General features: G+C 50.9%; 1 protein-coding gene across 1 annotated transcript; it reads right to left on the bottom strand.

The window, feature by feature from the left end:
* Nucleotides 1–5,545: 5,545 nt before the first annotated feature.
* Nucleotides 5,546–14,824, bottom strand: CUNH20orf202 (chromosome unknown C20orf202 homolog). Its single transcript, XM_008703412.2, has 4 exons — nucleotides 14,816–14,824; nucleotides 9,795–9,853; nucleotides 9,252–9,387; nucleotides 5,546–5,779 (listed from the first exon to the last, which is right to left on the bottom strand). The coding sequence occupies exons 1-4, from the start codon at nucleotides 14,822–14,824 to the stop codon at nucleotides 5,546–5,548; spliced, it is 438 nt and encodes a 145-aa protein (XP_008701634.2).
* Nucleotides 14,825–23,572: the final 8,748 nt, after the last annotated feature.

Genomic DNA, 23,572 nt, shown 5'->3' on the forward strand with positions numbered 1-23,572 from the left:
AGACGGAGAGTTCTCACAGAGGTGAGGACAATGTGAAGACCCAGCAGAGATGGGAGTGATGTGGCCTCAAGTCAAGGCGTGCTTGCTGGCGGCCACCAGCAGCTAGGAGAGCCACCAGCAGCTAGGAGAGGCCAGGATCGCACTCTCTCTAGAGCTTTGGGAGGGAGTGCACACCTGGCCGACACCTTGATTTTGGCCCACTGAAACTGACCTCTTCGGTGACACAGGGATGCTGGGGGCCGGGGGGCAGAGGCAGGACAGGCAGAGGAAGGGCAGAAACTCCACTTAAGAGCTGGGGCTCAAGAGACGCTGGGGACAGAGAACGGGTACATGACTGGGGACACCAGATTCTGGGTCTGCTTACTGACCATGGTGATTCCACAGGGGGTTGTCCTAGGGATGTGTCTGAGTTCCCCTCCCACACATAGATCCTCTTGCCCAGACCCTGCAGGAGGAAGATGGAGCACGTGAGCCTGACCTTTCTGTCTCCTCTCTCCCAGGCAGCCCTCCCGTAACTATTGATCAAAAGAGCCCATCATCCCACGTGTAAAAGCTCTGCCTAGACATTCAATGCCACTGCTGACCTTGACTCATCGCGTTGTTTTGGCAACTTGGCTCCACTAGACCTCAGTTCCTTCATCCATAAAATGGAGCTGTAATATTACTCTTGCAGAGCCGTTGAGTGGGTTCAGTGTTTCATAAGGTCCTGGCAGTTAGGGTGAGTGATTAACAATGAAAATGAATGGCTTACGTGGCATATTCGCAGCCCTTCTTAGATGACAGGCACTGTTGTAAATGTTTGACATTATCAACTCATTTGTTCCTCACCACAACCTTAGGAGGTAGGAAATACTCTTATTTGGTGAAACTGAGGCACAGAGAGTTGAATGACTTGCCCAAGGGCACATAATTAGTGACTGGGATTCGAACAGAGGCAGTGAGGCTCCAGGCTGTTCTTACAACCACTATACTGTGCTGACTTTAAAAATGGTAGCTTTTGGGGTGCCTGGGTGGCGCAGTCGTTAAGCGTCTGCCTTCAGCTCAGGGCGTGATCCTGGCGTTCTGGGATTGAGCCCCACATCGGGCTTCTCTGCTGGGAGCCTGCTTCTTCTGCTCCCACTCCCCCTGCTTGTGTTCCCTCTCTCGCTGGCTGTCTCTCTCTGTCAAATAAATAAATAAATAAATAAATAAATAAATAAAAATGGTAGCTTTTTCACATCTCTGTCCCATCCTCTCCTCACCCTTGGATGCAAGGCTTGGGTGTATAGTCTTGTTCTCTGCTTTAGCAGAGAAAACCCTGGATTTTCCTTTCTGAGACCATGACCACATGCTCCCTCTGGTGCTTACTGTCTGTTCTGGACATCTGTGATTTCCAGCCCAGCCCTTGGGAGCCCACGCTGAAGATGCCACTTCCACTCCAAGCCCCCGTGCCCCTGCCTCTAGGCTGGGGCTCAGTTTGCTCTGACCGGGGATCGGAACTGAACCTTGGTTCCAGACGTGGCATCTTGGAGAACAACAAACACCCCAGCTGAGAAGACAGGCTCAGGGGTTCCAGGTCTATCCTCCTAGATTGAGGGAGGGGCACTTGGCAGGGTTTTTGGTCTGGGCGCCCAGCTGTGGAAAGCTGGGAGGGGCAGTGACTGGTGCTGGTGGTTGACACTGGGCATGGCAGACCCGTGTCCTTCTGCTTTACACGGCCAGGCAGATGGCTCACTCCATGATGGTTGCTAACAAGCTTGTCTATCTGTAATAGTTTCACGAATCAGCACAAAATCACATGACAGTAACAATAAGTTGCCATTTCCAATGCCAACTGCTGGGTCAAGTGATTTCTTTCGTTCTTTTTTTTTTCTTTTTAAAGATTGTATTTATTTATTTGACAGAGAGAGACAGCCAGCGAGAGAGGCAACACAAGCAGGGGGAGTGGGAGAGGAAGAAGCAGGCTCCCAGCAGAGGAGCCTGATGTGGGGCTCGATCCCATAACACCGGGATCATGACCTGAGCCGAAAGCAGACGCTTAACGACTGAGCCACCCAGGCACCCCTGGGTCAAGTGGTTTCTATGCATTATCACATTTAATCTGTACCATCATCCCAGGAGGTAGATATTATCTTTTTTTTTTTTTTTTTCAGATGAGGTAACTGAGGCTCAGGTCGAGGAACTAATTGAAAAAAGTAAATAGGGGCGCCTGGGTGGCTCAGTCAGTTAAGTGTCTGCCTTCAGCTCAGGTCATGATCCTGGGGTTCTGGGATCGAGCCCCACGTCAGACTCCTTGCTCAGTGGGGAGCCTGCTTCTCCCTCTGCCTGCCACTGCCCCTGCTTGTGTTTTCTCTCTCTCTCTCTCAAAAATAAATAAAATCTTAAAAAAAAAAAAAAAGGTAAGTAAATGGTGGGGCTGGACTGAGAACGCAGGGTAACAACCATGTTGTAATCAGGAGCATGCCCGGTAAGATCACCAGATAGTATCATTTCCCACCCATTCTTTTGGCAACAATGAAGACTGATAATACCAAGTGTTGGTAAGACTGTGGAGCAACAGGGACTCTGAGACACTGCTTTTGCGAGTGTAAGTGTCCCACCGTGGAAAACAGGTTTCTTGTAAACTTGAGCATTCCACCTACCTCCAATTCAACCCTCCATTACACGCCCTGGAGAAACTCTTGTTTTGGGGCACTAAGGAGCATAGACACCAGTGATTCCAGCAGCACTGGTCGCACTAGCCAGAACTGTGGCTAGACTAGACAGAAGCCACCCCAGTTATTTAAGGGAGAGAATTTAACATAAAGAATTGCTGGGGCGCCTGGGTGGCTCAGTTGGTTAAGCATCCAACTCTTGGTTTTGGCTCAGGTCATGATCTCAGGGTCGTGAGATGGAGTCCTGTGTTGGGCTCTGTGCTCAGAGGGGATCTGCTTGAGATTCTCTGCCCCCTGCCCCAGCTCCTGCTCGTATGCGCACTCACTCGCTCTCTCTCTAAAAAACAATAAAAAATAAAAAATAAAAAAAACCTGCTAACTAGGTATAAAGTTGTTAACGAGGTGACTGAAGGGTTATAAAAAGAACTCAAAGATATAATGACGGTAGCTCTTGCAGGAAACATTTACCACCCCCAGGGCTGAGGGCAAAAAGAGAAGCGACTGAAATTATTAAAATTTAGAAACAGAGGAGGAACTCTGGGGGGTAAACTTCAGATACTTGAGAAGGGAGCTCTGCTCAGCTGGGACTCACGTCTCGCCCACCCAAGAAGATCCAGATGGGGCAGGACCTGGGTTCAGGGGAGGAGGCTCCAGCCATCAGGAGCTGGTGTCTCTGGCTTTGGGAGAAGGACCCTTTGGGGCTGGGACCTAGAACCTGGAGAGGAGAAGTGCTGCTGTGAGAAGAAGCCCTGCTGGCTAGTGCTCCCAGGACCTGGGGCCCACGGGCACCTGCAGAGACCAGAGATGAAGAAGCAAGCTCTTTCTCTCTGCTCTAGCCCTGCAGGGGCCCCTCAGGCTCACCCTGCTTGTTGGCGAAGCCTCACAAAGTCGAACCCGGAGCCGCTGGTAACACAGAAATGTGGTTTTCGGGGTCCCAGCCCCGGCAACATGGAATAGGTTTTGTTTGTTTGTTTGTTTAAGTATTTATTTTTAGTTGTGGTAAAATATAACATAAATATTACCATTTTAACCATTTTTTTATTTATTCATTTTAGAAAGAGAGAGAGAGCACATGAGCAGGAGAAAGGGCAGAGGGAGAGGGAGAAGCAGACTTCCCACTGAGCAGGGCTCCATCCCAGGACCCCAAGATTATGACCCGAGCTGAAGGCAGGTGCTTAACCGACTGAACCACTCAGGTGCCCCCATTTTAACCATTTTTAAGCATGTAGTTCAGTGGCATCGAGTGTCTTGTCTCTGTTATACCACCACCGTTTATCCATAGAACTTTTTCATCTTGCTGATGAAACTGAAACTGAAACTCTCTACCCTTTAGACGCTAACTCCCCACCTCCCCTCCTGAAGCTCCTGGCAGCCCCCCTTCTCCATCTCTGTGGATTTGACTACTCCAGGGGCCTCAGATAGATGGAATCACACAGTGTCCTTCTGTGACTAGCTCATGTCACTTAGCACCACGTCTTCAAGGGTCACCCATGTTGTAGCACGTACCAGACTTTCCTTCCGTTTTAAGGCTGACTGATATTCTATTTACGTATACACATTTTGTTTATCCATTCAGCCGTTGATAGACAAGTATTTTTATATGATCAAATATTGTATTAAAATCCCAGGTTAGTCTGACTATAAACATTGTGCATATAACCCCCCTTTGCCTCTGTATACAATGGGTTTACTTTTTCAAAGCCATAAAAACAATATTCTAACAACATGCAAGTGGATTTTCAAAAATAAAAAGTCCTACCAATGATTGGACCATCTTAACATGAGGCCTTTTGAGTTTTCTGCTGTTATTTAAAGTCGTTCTTACAGGGAGCTCTAATCCGTCAAAGTGATGAGGCCAGCACCACAAACAAATGAGCCTTCTGCCACATCACAGACCTCGGTCTGCGGTCGGAGGGCTGTTGTTGCCAACCCTGAGGGCGCAAAATGCCCTTTTCTTCAGCATTTCTCTTTGCTTGTTTGAACATCTGGATTGTCTTTCTCAGGATCATTTCGTTTGCACAAGAGGGAAACCCTCCTCAACTCAGTGTAAGCAAAACCAAGTCGGTGTGTGCTGGAGGATGGTGGTGGTGGGATTTACTGGTTTCTGCCACTGGAAAGAATGCAGGAGTAACTCACAGAACTAGGGCCTGAAACCAGGGACTGAAAGGAGCCAGAACCTTCCTCTCTGCCCAGCTCTCTGTGGCCCCCCCTTCTACCTCTCTTTCTTTCCTACTGCACTCAGGTCTTCTTCACCTGGCAGGGCACGTGGCCCTTGGAAGCCCCAGCTTTGCAACTCCAGTGGCAAGAATATCCAGAGAGGATCCCAGAGAAGGACTGTGATTGGCTCTGTTGAGTCACATGGTCCCTGGTGGGGCCAATCATGTTGCTAGGGTGCTCATGAGTTATTATTGGCCAGGCCTGGTCACATGCCCATCCCTCAGGCCGGAGTGATGCCCGGGCCTGTGGCTTTCAGCCAGAGGAAAGGGCAGGCATGCTGGGAAGGCAGGAAACAATTGAGGAGTCACTATGAAGGGGGCGGGGGCTCTGTTTTTCACCATGGCAACACAAAAAAAGTCCTCTGCACACTCTGAGTTCTTTCTTTAACAATCACCTGGTTGGGGGGCGGGAGGGGAATGCCACAGGGCAAGATTACTGTCACAGGGCTGGCCAGAGGCCAGTGTCTAAGAAGCAGGTCCACATCTGATATCTTACTTGTGCCTCACCAAAAACCCTGAGGGGCAACAGAAAAGGAGTTGACGGATGGGTTTGGGGACCCACGGCAGACGAGGGCAGAGAAGAACTCAGAGCCCTGGCTCTCTGACTCCCATTGCAGTGCTCTCCCCCAGCAACATCATAGTCAAAGTTTGGACACGTGGTGGGAGGGTTCAAGCCTGGGGGTCAGGCTTGGCCAGTTAAGGGAGGGAGCTTCGTCTGCTCTCTGCCCCTTGGAGGAGCTGGGCGAGCCCCTTGGAGGAGATAGGGGCGCGGCCCCTGCTTTCAGAGCCTGCTCGAGCTCTGATGGGGGACGTCCCTCCGCTGGACCTGGCATCCTCCCAGTGGGCACTCTCAGTGCGCAGCTCCTCCAGGACACTGTGAAGATGCCTCAGTGTGAGCAGGAGTCTCTGGTCTTGAACTTGCATCTCTGCCTAGGAGAGAGAATCAGTGTGAGGGGGCTGGGCATCCCCCAGAAAGCTTATTCCCATCATTGTCTCATTGGAGACAAACCCACAGCCTCTCAGAAGCCAGGTCCACCCGAGCCTCAGTTTCTTCATCCGCAGAGTGGAAAGCAAATTACTTACCTTGGGACGCCTGGGTCGTTCAGATTTGGACTCAGGTCATGATCTCAGGGTCATGGGATTGCGTCCTGCATCGCGCTCTGCGCTCAGCACGGAGTCTGCTTGAGATTCTCTCTCTCTGTCCCTCCCCCTCTGCCCCCATACTCATGCCCTCTCTCTCAAATAAATAAATAAATCTTTAAAATATGAGAGGCTCAACTACCAAGCTCTGGGATCATCTTCATCTTCATCATCATCACAAACATTATTCTTATGTCCACCCCCACTGTATTAATCCTCATTGCAACAAACAAATCACTTTATGGTATTAAGGTGAAAGTGACTTCATATTAAAACAAAGTGGAGTGCACTGTAGGGGCAGGCAGGAGCCCTTTGGAACAGTGATCCTCAACATAAGGTCCAGGGAACCCTTGGATCCCAGAAACTGTTTCAGGGGTTCAGAAAAGTCAAAACAACTTTCATTACAATACTAAGGTATTATCTGCATTTTCATCCTCTTGCGAACCTACAGTGGAGTTTTCCAGAAGCTACATGATGCAATGATATGGTATCTGATTGCATACAGAAGCAGAAAGGCGAATCCAGCAGTTTCCTATCGTAAGGAGTTTACTATTGTTCTTTTTTTTTTTTTAAAGATTTTATTTATTTATTCGACAGAGATAGACACAGCCAGCGAGAGAGGGAACACAAGCAGGGGGAGTGGGAGAGGAAGAAGCAGGCTCATAGCAGAAGAGCCTGATGTGGGGCTCGAACCCAGAACGCCGGGATCACGCCCTGAGCCGAAGGCAGACGCTTAACCGCTGTGCCACCCAGGTGCCCCAACTATTGTTCTTTTTAAATGCATTAAGTCAGCACTAAAAATTTCTCCTTCTGTCCACACTGGTCGATATAACTCACATAATAAGACGTTAAAACTTTCCTTTTCTGACTTGGGATTTCTCATGATACAAAATTGAGAAGCTACAAAAGGGCATGTGAGGAAGCTTCCCCCACCTCATCCCACCACCTCCAGGAACTCGGTCTGCTTCCCCAGAGACGCCGCTGGGAACAGTGTCCCTGCTGTCTGTCTGTCTCTCCAAGAGATAATTATTAACATTATTTCTCCACTAGAATAGCCTTTTATTTTCATGACAAACTAATTACTTCACAGGTGTGAAGATAAAGCCCATTTCCGGCACCCCGGCAGTAGTCGAACTTCCAAGAGAGTGGATGGAAGGAGGGAAAACCACTACCTGAGAACACTGGGGCTCCCCAGGCTGCAGTGCAAATGGTAGTGGGGCCATGCCTTCCCAAATTCTTGGGAAAACATTAAGTCTGTGTTTTCTCAATTTTAGGGTTTTCCTCCCACTCATTTTTATCATTCGACCCTTGGCACCAGCTCTGGGCCCATGTTCATGAGAATGCAGTGAGGCACCCAGCGGGGAAGCAGGGGTAAAGGAGGTGAGAGACTCCATGCCCTTGGAGCTGAGGGCTGGGAACCCTGAGCAAACTGGCTTCCCCAGAAGGTAGGGGTCCCATCTCACAGGGCGCGAGAGGTCCTGTGGCTTTAAGGCGGGCTCTGGGCTCAGCTGGCTCAAGTTCTGCACGGACAGCTCTTTCCTGCCTCTGAATGAGTGTCCCTTCGTCATCAGACTGGTTTGCCTTGTCACGAGACGGCTGCAGTTCTCTCCCCTCTTTTAGATCTGACCAGGTCTTTGGGGCTTCCATGATCCCCATCACATAAGGGCCATGAAAGGAGAGGAGAACACTGGACTTTTTATCCAGTCGGTGTTACCGATTTGTTCCTTCTCCTGCATGAAATCACGGTCCACGGGTGATCCTTCCCTGATGGTCAAATGGAGCCTCTAGGCTGAGCTTAGGTGCCCTTACGGAGTCATGTAAATTCCATGTGATCGAGGGTAAAACAGGCTCGCCTGGGAAATTTACAAGTCTGGCATCCGTAAGTGGAGACTCAAGGCTCCCATCTTTTGGCATCACGTGCAGGGAGGTGTTGGGCCTGGGAGGCTGTGCCCCAGGTGGGCTTCCCCCAGTCCTGCCTTGTTTTCCCTTTTTTATGCGGTGAGAGAGAGGTACCTTTTCAGGTGGATATTGGCCCTTTGGGCTCAGGCTCAGCATGGGAGCCTAGTGTTTAGGGGAGCACGGGGTAGGTCCCTGACCAGCCTCTGGGTCCCTGTGGACTATGAGAAGCTACCTCTCCTGCTGCTGGGGTCCCCTGGTTCCAGGAGAAGCCCTACTGGGTCAGCCCTACCCACAAGGGTGAGGACAGGATTGGGTCCCAGCTGGTCTGTTACCTGGCAACCCAGACTCTCTCCCCTGACTGAGAAGCTGGCTTACTGGGATCCAAACCTTGGGTGCCTTCTGAAGTTCCCTGAATCACTTCTCTCTCTCTTGGCTGGTGTCCCCATGCACTTTGGGCATCCCTCTATTTTTGGACTTGGAGAAAACAGCACAAAGAGAGGCAGAGGCCTGGCCTGAGGAGTCACCAAGGCACCAAGTAATATAATCCATAAATTCAGGGGAGTTAATGCCTATGGGGTGGACTTTAACCATAGGAAACAGGAGACGGGAGTGAGCTGGGCAGGCAGGGTTCCTCTTCTTCCCTCTCCCCCAGGGTGCAGCTCCCCTTCCACCCCTGCAGAGAAGCCTGAGGCCAGGAAAACCAGCTGCCGAGAGAGCGCTGGGCTTCTCGAGGCCTCTTGCAAAGCGGTGGCCTGCTTGGTGACACCGCACGGCGTCTCACATCGCCCTTTGCTGCCACTCCCTGTTTCCTTCCCTCTCATCGCTCTGGGCTGCACCTCCAAATAAATCGTTAGTAACCCAATCCTTGTGTGGGCTTCTGCTTTCTAGAGCGTCTGGGCTAGGACAGTGGCTGTGCTCCATGTCCACCTGGGCAATGGTTGTGATGGCCAAGCAGACGCCACTTGAATTACACCTGTCTCCTTCCCAAACTCGTACCATTACCCCTGCATTGTTGGTACTGTTTCCTCCCCACTGGATGGTAAGGAAACTGAGGCTCGCAGAAGTAAAGCCACTGGCAGGGGCCACTCAGTAGCAGAGCCGGGCACGCTCCCAGGACTCGGCGTAACGCTAAGGCCAGTCTGGCAGCCACTGCACCCAGAGCCACCTCCTATGTAGGCCACGACCTACTTATCCCAGCACCCGAGACGGCGACTGTGTGCTGGTATCAGGGGGAGTCTGCAGGACCTACACCCTACCTGCAGCCTCTCTGCCCCAGCCAGGGGGCCCCCCGAGGAGGGGAGCCCAGGGAAGCTGGGAAGATACGGGGTGGAGTCGTCAGGTAAAAAGAAATACAAAGCCTTACCAGCTCCTTTCTCAGCCACTCCAGGGTCTGCCCGAGACTTGGGGGGGGCTCTTCTGTTTTCATCTCAGAGTCCTTGGAGGAAACGTTGACACTGACCTGCTGATGGGCCCGAGGGACCTTTGATTTGTATAGTCTCCTACGTGCTTCAGGCAGGGAGCAGGGTCTGGCCAAGTCACTCAGGATGGAGTTAATGAGAGCAGGACGTGGCTTACGTTGGGAAAATGGAGTTCTTTTTTTTTTTTTTCTTTTAAAGGGCTTCAGTGCTCTGAACTGAATAAGGAGGGAGGGAGGGAGAACGCTGGGGTACGGGCACCTCAGTGCCCAGTGGTTCCAGAGTCCAATGTCTGATACCCACAGGATCACAGTGATTATAAAGCTTTCAATGATAATAATTATCACTATATTATTAATTATAAATCAATAACTAAGAGAATAGGTGTCCTTCTCTGAAGGCTTAGTTTTCTCCAAGTCCTTTACATATATAGGACGGCATTTGGGGCAGACACCGCATCTGTGTCCCTAATCCCCTCCCTCCTTCCTCACCTCTCCGTGGAGTCACTTTCCAGGTCCCCTAGCTTCTGGGGTGTCCTTGTGACCCATTTCTAGAAAAGGAGATCAAAGCAGAAATTTGCTGTTAGACGTCTAGGGAAACGCACCTTCCTGATAAAAGGGAAAAGGTCATTGAAGCTCCCCCTAAACTCCAACTCTCTTCTCCTTCCTTCAGCCTGGAATGTGGTTGTGATCCCTGGAGCTACAGTCGTCACCTTGCAGCCCTAAGACAAAGACCGAAAAAACTGCAGACACATTAGAAACCACTGAGTCACAGAATCACCAACAGCATCTGCCTGTCATGTGAGACAATAAAACCTCATTTTCCAGCGGGCAAACACAGGCCGACGACACACCGTTATTCACAACACACTCTGAAGTGGGTATTCTTTAGTTGTCTCTCGACCAAAACTTATTAAGTATCTACCATGTGCCAAGTCCTGCTCTAGGCATGGGGACTCGGCCCCAAATCAGAGAGACACTGGAGTGGACGGAAACAAACAATAATCAAAATGATATTATGATGGAAATACATAAGATCTATTCTCACGTAGGGTTTAAAATAATTTATTCTATCCACATGAACTAGGAGCCCCAAGCTAAGAATTAACACGGTGATCCCAGATGAAGAGCTGAGGGAACCAGCAAAACCAACTGGACCCATTTTGGAGGGACCGGCCCTCAATCCAGGCTGCACGAGGCGTCCAGAGACAAAGCTCCCCTACAGAGGAATTCAGAATTCAGAATTACAAGGGAACCCTCCACCATAAGCGAGAGTCAGCAGACACCATCCACAGCAGGGTTAGACCCCTCTTTTCCCGACCACTTCAGATGAAGATAACAACAAGGTGTTTCGGAAAGAATTAAATTCATACAAGAAGGAATAAAATACATAAGAGAAAAGACAACTAAAAAAGGCGGATTCAAAAAAGAACTAAGTAGAATGTATAGAAGTAAAAATGAAAGCAAATGTTTATAAATTAAAGAAAAAAAGAGTGTACCTTTAGAGTAGTCTGGGAAGACAGAGCTCGGGCGGTGGGCACAGGACCCAGGGAGGCAGACTGGTACTCGGTGGGAGGAAAGTGCTGCGCAGAATTCTCCCCAGCAGACCCTCAGTGGAGTGAGGAGGCACACCCTGAATGATGGGGGGGGGGGGTGTTCCACCGGCTTGGAGGCGGGACCCGGGACTCCTGGCCAGCTTTTGACCCACCAGGCAGGAAAAGCGGTCCCTATAGGAAGCCAGGACACCTGGGATCTAACCCCAGCTCTCCCAAACTTTCTGTGTGAGCTTGGGCCTCATCCTTTCCGTCTTAGGTAGAATGAGGCTCAAAATAGTTACCAAACCGAGTTATAAGAAATGTCCCATTTCTTGTGCCCTGGGCTTTACTGCCTGAGATGCATTCTGCCCCACGCAGACAAAATCTGACGTGCAATTTCTCCTGGTTCTGCGGTCACTCTACAGAACCAGAGAGGGTCCGAGAAACTCTTGTCTGCCACATTCACAAGCCTTCTAACCACAGGGGCCAGAAACGATTTCTTCCAGGCAAGTCTCCAGGCTGTGTGTCACATGACCCTATAATTACAGGGCAATTGTCTGGGTCAGAGGTGGGTGCCCCAGCCCGAGGCAGCCATCTACGGATAAGACAGGGCAGGACGGTTTGGGGGCATGAAATGGTGTGAAAGGAGCTGTGTCCTGGGTGGTGAGCAAATGATTCAGTCAAGATCTTCTCTCAGAGAAAGGGCATTTGCCACAGATGGAGAGATCAGATTGTCATAGAACCCTGTGCGACAAAGCTCTCCGAAACGCCAGACTTTCAAACAGCAATCGCGTCTTTTCACTCTTGACAGGTTTGCAGGTTTGCAGCTCTGAGCCTGTGCTGTGGGCCTCTGGTCTCCCTGGAATCCTAGAGCATGTTTTTCTCTTGGCAAAGTCAAAGGATAAGAGAGCAAGTGGAACCGTGCAACGCCTCTGAAGGCTTAGACTCAAGACTGCCGCGTTGTTGCTTTGCCGTGCACTGGACAAAGAGGATCACGTGGCCCAGCCCAAGGGGAAGAGGCAGGGGTGCGCACTCCCCCTGCAAAGAGATCCTTTCAAGTGTGTGGAGTCAGGGAGAAGTGGAGAAGTGGGAGCTCCAATGCTTAGACCAGGGAGGAAGTTAGTTGGGGAGGGGCCCTGGGCGTGGAGGGGCCCAGGGGGAAGGTGGCAAGCAGAAACCAGGAGATGGCAGGAGCGCACGGCAGAAAGAATTGCTGTGGCATTGGCGGGAGACACAGAAAGAACGAGAGAGACGGTGATTTCAGGGTGACAGCCGAAGGATAATCTAGAACCACCAACATTTATTGATCTAGTCTAGACCAGGCATCATGCTAAGCCCCTGACACACATAATCCCGTTTCAGCCACAAAACCTCGTGGCTGCAGTTCCCAAACCACGTGCCCTGGCACCCTGAGGCACTGCAGAAAACCCCTAGAGACCCCACAAAATATTTTACAGTTTTGAGGGGGCTACAATGACATCTGCCAGATACTGGGCAAATTACTACAAATTAAATTGTTTGAACCTAATTGCTTAATAAACAATCCTCTGGTATTTCTTTGAGCCTGGCACACTGTGAAAAAATTACAGAGATGTGAAGGGTACTGTGAACTTCTGCCAATGAGGTAGGTACCATTGTTCTCCATGCTTGATAGTTGATAATAGATAGATCCAATTATTTTTTTTAAAGATTTTATTTATTCATTCAACAGAGAGAGAGACAGCCAGCGAGAGAGGGAACACAAGCAGGGGGAACGGGAGAGGAAGAAGCAGGCTCCCAGTGGAGGAGCCCGACGTGGGGCTCAATCCCAGGACCCCGGGATCACGCCCTGAGCCGAAGGCAGATGCTTAACGACTGAGCCACCCAGGCGCCCCGATAGATCCGATTATTAACCTCTTTTACAGATGAGGAGACTGAGGCTCAAAGGAGTGTGGATTTTCCTAGGATCCACCCAGCCCATGAGCAGCAGAGCTGGAACTAGAACCTATCCTCGCTGGCCTGCAGGGGACAGTGTTGCTTGATGTCTCCCAGGAGTGGAAGGTCATGGAAGGGCTCAAGCCAGGCCACGTGCTGCCCCCCTGGGCAGGCCCAGTGGGTTCTCTGCCCAACACAGTGGTGGTGTCGATAGGCGCACTTGGCAGTTAGAGTCTGACGCTCTGTCCTTGGCCTCTAGCACCGACGCCTGATTACCCTGGAGAGCCCTTCCTTGGGGTTAACTTGTGTTGCCGCTCTTGCGTTTATTTTTATTCCCACTCTCAAGATTCTGGCTCACAGCACATTTTACTTCAGGGCTCAGCAAGGCTTGGCACACAGGGATAAGGGGTGATGGAGCCAGGAGGCCTGAAAAGGGAAAAACTTAAACCCTTGAGTGAGGAAAAGCATCCTCACCAAATACAAAAGCCAGAATGGCCATCCATCCATCATCCATGGGCAGCTAATAATATGGCTTCCAAGTGCCAGACCCTGCACTGGTTGTTGGGGGTAAATAGTGGTGAGCGAGACAGACCTCACACCAGACCGCTGGGGTCTACGGTCTAGCTAGTGAGAGGATCCATTAGCAATCAAGTGGCTCAAAAACCATTCTTTATACTACAAGTATGGCCTATATATATAATATATATTATATTGTATTGTATCGTATTGTATTGTATATGCCAAAATATATTATATGCTATATATAAATGCTATATTCATATATATACACACACACACACACACAAACACAAAGAATGAATGAACTTGCAAATGAAGAAACTATGGCTCCACTGGAGATGTGAATTGCCCACACCCGTCAGCAACTGTGGTAAAAATTGCAGGTTGTCTCTCAATATCCCTTCTCCCTTTTGCACATGGCAAAAGACTACATTCCCAGACTCCCTTGCAGGTAGGTGTGGCCATGTGATTAAATCCTGGCTGATGGGATATGAATGGAAGTGACGTGTGCAATTTTGGGGTTGTGCCTTTAAAAGGAAGGAGGAGGGTTCCTGCCCCCTCCCCTTGTCCTCCTGCTGATTGGAATGTAGACACAAGGGCTGGAGTTGGAGCAGCCATCTTGGGCCACAAGGGGGAAGGTGGCAGAGCAACAAGATAGAAGGAACCTGGGTCTCTTGTGATTAGTGAAGCCACCACGTCAGCCTTAACTGCCAAGTATACTTTAATGTGAGAGAGAAATAAGTTCTGTTTTATTGAAAACGCTATTGTTTTGGGTTTGTATTACAGGTGTCAAGCCCATGTGCTACAAATATGGCTGCAGAGCCAGCAGCAGAAGCCAGGCTCCTTGATTTCCCCCACTCAGGCCCTTTCCACAAACCCCTCCCCCCATGTATTTTATTTTCTCCCACATGTTTTCTTGTTTGTGACCTGATCTGCTCCTCACAACAGCTCTGTGAAGTCCATAGCAGAGACAGGATGTCCATGATGCTCACTGGGCAGAGAGGGAAGCTGAGGGCAAGAATAGTAGGTGACCTGCCCTAAGGCACGTGGGCAGAGTTATTCCCATCTCTCGGATGGGGCAAGTGGGCTCCAAGATGTCATTAGTTCTGCCTCCATGTCTGACTCCTAGTCTAGGGTCCTACCCGCCCTTTGGTGCTGTCCTTTCTTGTACCCTGGGCACCTTTGCCCTCACCCCCACTTCTCAAAATACAAATGAGGCAGAAGGTGGAAGTTTAGCAGAGAGAAGCCTCTGCATTGCGATAGCCTAGAGCCCTCCCAGCCTCCCGTCCCACCATGCAAGCACACGCTAACACACCAACCAGAGGGGGCATGAGGAGGGAGTCCAGCTGGCATGGGGGGGCCCAACACCACCTCTCCTTCTGTGGCTGCTTGTCCCCTTCCAGGCGCACAAGGCCAGTAATCCAATCACTTGTCTGCTCCCCTGCCCTGCATCTCGGTACTTGCAGGTCCTGAGCACATGCCCTGTACCCCTGTGTCCTGTAGCGAAGGCTGAGAGAGCCCCATCCATAGCCCCTCCACACCCACCTTCTCCATACGTGTCCAGGCCTCCTACTGCCAAGCACGTCTGACTCTCTGCTTAGGAAACACGCTTGAACGATGCAGAGGACAGGCTGAAGCAGGGGAGCAGCCCTCGCCAATGACAAACAGGGGTCAGTGGGTAAAAACCTCCCTTCCCTCGGCTCTCAGGAACCCAGCAGGACCGAGCCCCAGTTGCCCACGGCGGTCACATACTCATCAATGCACCCGGGTGTATGGGAGGCCCTCCCTTCTCGGTCTCACTTTCCCACTCCTCTGCTGTGCTTCCCGGGACCACCTCCCAAAAAAGCCACTTGCCCTCAAATTCTTGTCTCAGGTCTACTTCTGGGGGAAGCGAACCCACAACACGTCCTATCCTCGACTGCCCCGTGCACCTCTTTCTGAGCGCATCCGTGCTGCACACGAGCGCCCGGTACACGGTACGCTGGCCCCGTGGTACACAGCTGTCTTGTGCTCTCCCGTCCCACGGCCAGGTTTCCAGTATGCAGTCCTGCATCGTAGGTCAGGGAAGTGTAGCCCCTGCCCCGATGAGACGGTGGAGACTCTAGGGAAGCAGAATGGGACAGTGGGAAGAATGTCCTGGACCCCCGCTGGCCTTGGGCGTTGCCTGGCTGATCCGAGCTCCAGGTCCCTCCCCTGGTGGATGAACTCCAAGTGGCTGAGCTGTCATGGGTGCAGGGGAGATAACCCCTGTGGAGTGCAGCAGGAGAACAGGTCACACACGGGAGATGCTCCAGCAGGCCTCCTCCTCCTTTCTTCCTGTGCCCACCGTCTCCCAGGGGGTGCTTTAAATGCAGGGAACCCCGAGCCTCCGGTGCATTGACCCTAGGCTGGCCTGGGAAGAAGGGCAGGTGGATGAGAGGAGACTCCTGTCCTTAGCTGCCAGGGGGAGGTGCTCGATTTTGCAGAGCCTGGGAGCGTGCGTCTTGATTCCCCTTCTTTCTCTCTCCGGGTGAGGGCGAAATCACAGCATCCAGGTGTTTCACTCTCCAAGGCTGGGAGCTTCAGACAGACGACAGACGTGGAGAGGAAGGAAATGCAGGCTGAGCTGGCCGAAGATGTGTGCGCATGTTGGGCGGTGGGGGTGGGGTGTGGACACTCCCTCCGGGGCCTGAAGAATGCATGGCTGGCCACCAATCCATTTGCTCAAATCCCTGAACCACGTCCCATGATGGTGACATCAGAGCCACTCCATAAGAGCATCAGAGCTCTGGGAAAACCCGATGAGCCCGATCGGGACTTGAGGGGAAATATAAAACAAGCGAACAAACCCAGACAGCAGAACTCAGCAGGATGCCGAGAGACAGAAGAAGGGGACAGTAGGCATGTGGCCGCTCAGCGCTGGAATCTGAGGTCTATCTGAGGTTCCCAAATCAATCTGGAAGTCAGAGGCCCTTGGTTCTGGGTGCACGTCTACTAACTCTCAGTGTGGCCGCAGGACGATCTCTTTCCTCTTCGGCGCTCAGTTTTTCCAAACGCGAAAATGGGACTAATGTGAACAACTCGGAAATTTTACGTCTACTTTGAAAATTATGATGGGACGCAGCCTAGTGGTTATCAGTGCTGAGTTGACGTTTGGATTTTTTTTTTAAGATTTTATTTATTTATTTATTTATTTATTTATTTATTTATTTATTTATTTATTTTAGAGAGAGAGGAGAGAGAGAGAGTGGGTGCTCGTTCCAGAGCAGTGGAGGGGGGCAGGAGGGGTAGAGGGGAAGGGAGAAGAGAATCTCAAGCAGATTCTCCACTGGGCCTCGAACCTGACACAGGGGTGGATCTTAGGACCGTAAGGTCATGACCCTGAGATCACGCATGACCTGAGCCGAAACCAAGAGTCAGATGCTTGACCAACTGAGCCACCCAGGCGCTCCTGAGGTTTGGATTCGAATCTGAGGTCTGTGGTATACTGACTGTGGGCAAGTAATTAACTTCTCTGTGCCTCAGTTTCCTCATCTTAAAATGGGGATAATAGCACCTATGTGATAAGGTGGTTAAGGTGATTAAGTGGGCTAATATTTATAAAGCACTTAGAACAGTGTCTGGCATATGGGGAGGGTTATATAGTGTTTGTCAAATAAACACTCAAGTAATTTGTTACTATTACGTCATATCTGTTCCAGTGTTGTTACCTCTTCCGGGAACACTTTGCCTTTCTCTCTCCCCCTTCACATAGCAAAACCTCAATCTTACCTGCGTTATTCTTTCATATCACCCTCCTGGACACACTGTTTCCAGAGTTTTCTTACTTGGAACACAGAGGGTCGGACTGGATCTGTATTTTTCAAACTTCAGCCACTCATGTATCTCTTTCTCACTTTTTGCCTACCACCTCTACTTTGATTTACTTATATTTGCCTTTAAACTAACCATATTAGATAGAAATAGTTCCTCTAAGTGACAGGAAATCCCAAACAGTAGCTTATATAAGATAGGAGTTAATTTCTGTCACAAAAGTATGGGAAACTGGGGCGCCTGGGTGGCTCAGTCGTTAAGTGTCTGCCTTTGGCTCAGGGCGTGATCCCGGTGTTCTGGGATCGAGCCCCGCATCAGGCTCCTCTGCTGGGAGCCTGCTTCTTCCTCTCCCACTCCCCATGATTGTGTTCCCTCTCTCACTGGCTGTCTCTCTCTCTGTCAAATAAATAAAATCTTAAAAAAAAAAAAAAGTATGGGAAACTATCCTGAGCTGGTTGTTCCACAGTCATCTGGGATCCAGATTCCTTCAATTTTGTTGCTCCTCCATCTTAACATGCTTCCGCCTCATGATCCAAGATGGCTGCACAAGCTCCAGCCATCAGGTTTGCATCCTGGCAGCAGGAACAACAAAAGAAGAGAAGGACAGCATACCCCCTTCCTTTAAGAACACTCAATACATTTTGCCCACACACCACTCCTCTGACAGTCTAATGGCTTACTGTCCATTTGGTCACACCTCACTGCAAGGGAGGCTGGGAAATGGAATCCTTATTCCAAGGGCACTGTGCCAGGTACTGATCAAGAGTTCCATCCCAGTGGGAGAAAGGGAGAGTAGATATTAGAGGAAACCAGCAGATTATGTTGCCCCAATTTTATAGAGACTCATATTTTTTTCTCTTTCACTCTAAGCAATATTACCACAATATCTCTGGCTTCATGGACTAGTTACATATTTTTCTAAATTACATTAAAATAAATACCTAGCCATTAAAATGAATACATATATACATATAGGTGTGTGTGTGTACAGGTACAGATACAGATACACCCTAGAGGGTGGGAGACTGTTACCGTCCCCAGTGACACATGCCTCTTGTTATTGACACCCTTACACAGACCCCTCCCCTTGAATCTGGGCTGAACTGTGATCGCCAGTAAAGCAACAGAATGCAGCAGAAGTGACACTATACCTGTTTCAACCCCCAGCTTTTTTTTGTTTAAGATTTTATTTATTTATTTGAGAGAGAGAGAGAGAAAGAGCAAGCAGGGGGAGGGCTAGAGGGAGGGGGAGAGAAAGAATCCCAAGCAGACCCTGTGATGAGTACGGAGCCCAGAACAGGGCTCCATCTCACAGCCCTGAGATCATGACCTGAGCCGAAATCAAAAGCCAGACGCTTAACCAATACAGCCCCCCAGGCGCCCCTCAACCCCTGGCTTTAAGAAGCTCTCACAACTCCTTCTTTTGTACCCTGGGGAAAGTTGAGTGGCATATACAAACTCTGACCACCTTGAGCCCATCACTGTGTGAGGAAGCCCAAGCTAATTACCTAGAGACCGTGTGGAAGAAAACGGAAAAATTCAGCTGACACCTGACAGTGAGAACTTGGTCCCAGACACATGGCCATGTCTGAGCTTTTCCAGCCAACTCCCAGCACTATGGACCACTCCAGCCGACGCCACGTAGAGCAGAATCGAGCTGTTCCGTCGAGCCCAGCCCAAACTGCAAACTGAGCAAATAAACGGTGATTTTCTTTTAGACTGTTAAGTTTTGGGGTGGTGTGTTATGCTACAATCTATAACCAAAGCTCATTTATCTATAACACCTCAAATCATGTTATGCATCATTACTGTTTGAAAAATTCTGGATTAAGTGACGCTCTCACGTTCTAGAAGAACGTGTGCTCTCTCTCTCTCTGTCTCTCTCTCTCTCTCTCTCTCTCACACAGACTCAGACATCACTAGATAGATGCATAAGCAGGAAATTGATTGAAGACTTGTGGTGTGCCAACATGACCACAGTAACCTCCCAAATGGTCTCTGTTTTTTCTCTTGTCCCCTTGCACCTAGGAGCAGCCAAAGAGAGAATGTTTGGAAAACGCAAGTCTGATCACATCCCTCCCCTGCTTATCACCCACCCACTGCAGTGTGCACGAGGGGTCTCCTCAGGTCCAACTACACGCTCACACTCAACAGATGACCGGAAGCCACAGTTGGCATTGACCTACTCCGAAGGATCTAGGACAGGAACCTTAGCTTGCTCGCATGGCACTCAGCGAATGCTGACACCAAGCACTTCTCTCAGTGGGGGTCCTTCCTGCCCGCCAGCAGAGGAAAGCATGGGTGCAAGGTGATGAGATCCCGTCAGTGGGTGCAGGAGCCAGCCCAGCTTAAGAGCGTCATGCCCCATGGGAACACGCGTCTTTGGACCTGCCCGGTTACCTGAGTCACCGTGCTCAGGAAGCCCAAAGTATGATTTTCCACCAGGTACTTTTCCTTCCAGTCCAGATGTAGATTACCAATCTCTCCATCCTTGTTTTTTAAAAAATTATTTTTAGAACAATTTTAGATTTATAGAAAAATTGGGAAGGTAGTACAAAATGTTCCTCTAGACCTGGCACCCAGTTTCCTTTATTATTAAATCTTACGTTAGTATAGGACATTTGTTACAATTAATAAACCAAAATGGATACGTTATTATTAGGTAAAGTCCATACTTACTCAGAGTTCCTTAGTATTGACCTAATGTTCTTCTTCTGGCCAGGATCCCACTGGGGATACCGTGCTACATTTAGTTGTCACGTCCCTTTAGGCTCCTCTTGGCTGTGACAGTTTCTCAGACTTGCCCTGTTTTTGATGACCTTGACAGTCTTGAGAACTGATCAGGCATTTTGTATAATGTCCCTCAATTGGGATTTGTCTGATGTTTATCTCGTAATCAGACTGGGGTTGCGGGTTTTGGGAGGAAGACCACCGAGGTAAGGTGCCATTCTCATGATATCATATCAAGGGTACATGCTCTCAACATAATCTGACTGCTGATGTTGACCTTGATCGTGTGGTTGAGGTAGTCAGGTTTGTCACGTATCTCTCCTGTAAAGTTATACCCTCTTCATGCTGTGCTCCCTGAAAGTCACTATACTCAGCCCACACTTAAGAACTGGGGAGTTATGTTCCCTCCCCTTGGAGCTGGAGTATCTATATATTTGGAATTCTGCATGGGAGATTTATGTTTTCTCCCCCTCCTTTTCATTTGTCATACTTTAGGTTACAATCCAATATTACTTTATTTGATCAAAATTGTCCAGCTGTTGAAAGCTCTTTCAGGTGCTCCCGACGCCCTTTGACACACCCCCATCGTTGTGTATGTGTGTGTTGAAGGACTTCCTTCCTTCCTGGCACCCTAAGGCGCTCCGTGTTCATCTTGTATCTGTCCTGCTCCAGTCCCAGAATCAGCCGTTTCTCCCTGGTTCCTTGGTTGGTGGGTGGTATTAGAAACCAAGTTCGGGCGCCATGTGCGCTCGCGGCTGTGCAGATCGTTGTCTGGGCTCTCCGAGCTGGCAGAGAAAGGAAATGTACATGTGTATACTAACCTGTGTGCATATGCATATCGGTAAATATCTCTGTACATGGTCTTCTGCGTCTAAATTAAGCAAAACATGAGTTCATACTGATATCTCCATTTTTTTTTTTAAAGATTTTATTTATTTGAGAGAGAGACAGAGAGAGCACAAGCAGGGGGAGGAACAGAAGGGAAGGGAGAGAGACAAGCAGACTCCTTGCTGAGCAGGGAGCCCAGTGGAGGGCTAGATCCCAGGACCCTGAGATCTTGACCTGAGCCGAAGTCCGAGCTTTACCCACTTAACCTGAGCCACCCAGGCGCCCCTGATCGCTCCGCTTCTCATCAATTACCACATGGATCATTCCAGTCTCTTTCTCAGGGGTCATTTTTACATAGCAATGTTGCCTGGTAACATAGTGGACATATGTTTATCTGTTTCCAAGGAAACAGAGCTAGATAGTTAGCCAAAGGTCAAATTCTCATGCAAAAGTGGAAGAGGTTTTGTTAACCCTTTAGTCACACGCATCAGTGGCTCCCACCGCCCTGCAGGTTAGGCGGACTCCTTGGCCTACACGCCCTGCCGCAGGCTCGGTGCAGCACTGCAGACTTTGCTTTAAGGCACACACTACGGAAGCAGTGTTACGTTTTCTCGCCCTTTCCTCCCACTAGAATATAAGCTTCTTGAGGGTAGGGCTGAAGTTTACCTAGTTAACCAATATATGACACGGGCTCAGTAAATATTGGCTCATTTGCTTCATTCTTCATTTATCAAGAGCCTTAGATGGGTTGGCCCCTTTTCTAGTCTCTGGGGATATGCAGGGAGGGAAACAGGCAAAGCTTCTGGCCCTTGGGACTTACTTTTTAGTGGGGGTGACAAGAACAAAGAAAGAAGCTCATGGCAGGAGTTGGTAAATGCTATGGAGAAAAATTCAGAGTTAAGGAGTAAAGGCTGCTGGGGCAGTGCTAGTTTTAAAAGGATGGTCTGCCCAGCGTTCTGGGATCCAGCCCCACATCAGGCTCTTCCGCTATGAACCTGCTTCTTCCTCTCCCACTCCCCCTGCTTGTGTTCCCTCTCTCGCTGGCTGTCTCTATCTCTGTCAAATAAATAAATAAATAAATAATCTAAAAATAATAATAAAAAAATAAAATAAAATAAAAATAAATAAATAAATAAATAAATAAATAAATAAAAGGGCGGTCTGGGAAGGTGTCTCTGAGAAGGCGGCATCTGACCAGGGACTTGAAGGAAGTGGGGGAGTGGGCTCTGGGGATATCAGCAGAAGAGTGGCCCGGGCAGAAGGAACAGCAAAAGCAAAGGCTGTGAGGCAGGTCTGCACATGACCTGGGAGGGACCTGGGAGAGCTTCGCAGGGAGGTCTCACCCAGTCACCAGAGCCCTTCCTATATCCACATCTCATCCACAGATGAGAAGCAGGGCCCCGCGCCCTTTGCACAAGACCACACAGCTGTGAGTGGCAGTGCTGCGAGGCACGCGGGAGTCGGGCACCACAGCTAGCTTCCCCTCGAAGTCCTGAACCAGAGGCCAGGCCTCCCAAGGCAGGGAGAGACTGATGCCTCCCCATGCCCGAGGTCCCGCGCGGGTCTCCACCACTCCAGCCTCCAAGGCTCAGGCACCCAATTTCCAGGGTGGCCTCTGCCATCCTGCACAGGCCTTCGGAGCAGGACATGTCAGGCTGTCCCAGGAGGTGGTTAGGAACCAGGACAGGGCATGCCCGTCCTTTCCGATGGAGGAACCCGGCTGATCTTCTGAAAGGCCCCAGAGTCGGCATTTTCACGATCCCACTGACAGGTGAGCACTGAGGCTCAGAGAGGCGAGACGACGGAGTCTGCGTGGAAACCCCATGATCTTCGGACCGAACTTCCCTCAGGGCTTGTCCTGGGCCTCCAGAGACGGGGCGTCACCTCCACTTTTGTGCTCTGGGCTCCTCCCTTGATTCCACCTTCATCTGGGCCCTGTAAAGGAAAGAGACAGTGAGCACCTACCCACCTTCCATCCACTCACACTGCGCTGTCTCGAGGGGATCAGACAGGGGCCCTGTCCTCCAGGAGCGGCCAGTCCGATGAGGGAGGCTGGCACGCAGAGAAAATAACTTTGAGAGATCAGAGCAATAATGCAGGCAAAGGGCCAGCCCAGGGGAAGGGGCCCGAGGTAGGCTTCCCAGGGGAGAAGGCATTGCAGCTGGGCCCTAGAAGGCGACGGTGCGTGTAGCCATTGGCAATTCCCCAAGAGAACACCCACCTTGGGCTGTGCGCCCCACTGTCCCACAAAGAAGAGCAAGGAAAGGAAGGGGGTTCGTCAGGAGCTTCCTTTTAGCCTTCAGGTGGCGCCCTTGAGCCACGGAGCCGCACGCGCCTGGGAAGACCGTCCCGACCTAAGGACCTGGGAGAGAACCCGGGTCCCACCTGAGGGCTGTGCGTGTTGGAAGGGGTGGGGGCGGAGGGGGCCAAGCGGCTGCGCGAGGCAGGGGCGCCCCAGACAGAGGTTGAGGAGGAGGCAGGCGGCGGGGGAGGGGTCTCCCTCAGCACCCACCCTCGCGCCCCGCCCCTGCACCCGACCCCGCGGGCTCAGCGCTTCAATTCCCCGAGCCCGGGAGCGAGCGAAACATATAAGCCCTCCGGGGACGGGGAGGAGCTGCAGCCCGATCCCCCGCTGGCCCGACACCCAGCCTGCTGCCCGCCTCCCCGTCCCTCCCCGCGCTAACTCTCCGGGCGCCCTCGCCGGCTGCGGGCGGAGCTCGATCGGCGGCGCTCGGAGCTCCCCGGCCCCCGCCCCTGCCCCTCCCTCCCCGGAGCCCCCGGCGGCCGCCGCCGTAGAGCCCCGCGCGGCGCGAGCAGGTACGTGCGCCCCGGCGGCGGCTCCGGGCCGGGCCGGGGAGGGGGCGGGAGCCGGGGAGGGCGAGGCGGTGGCGGCCGGGCCCGCGCGCGCCCGGGCTGCGCCGCAGCGGAGACACCGGCGGGCGGGCGCCGGTG

The sequence above is a fragment of the Ursus maritimus genome, unplaced genomic scaffold, assembly GCF_017311325.1.
Source record: "Ursus maritimus isolate PB19 unplaced genomic scaffold, ASM1731132v1 scaffold_22, whole genome shotgun sequence".
Taxonomy (NCBI): Eukaryota; Metazoa; Chordata; class Mammalia; order Carnivora; family Ursidae; genus Ursus; species Ursus maritimus.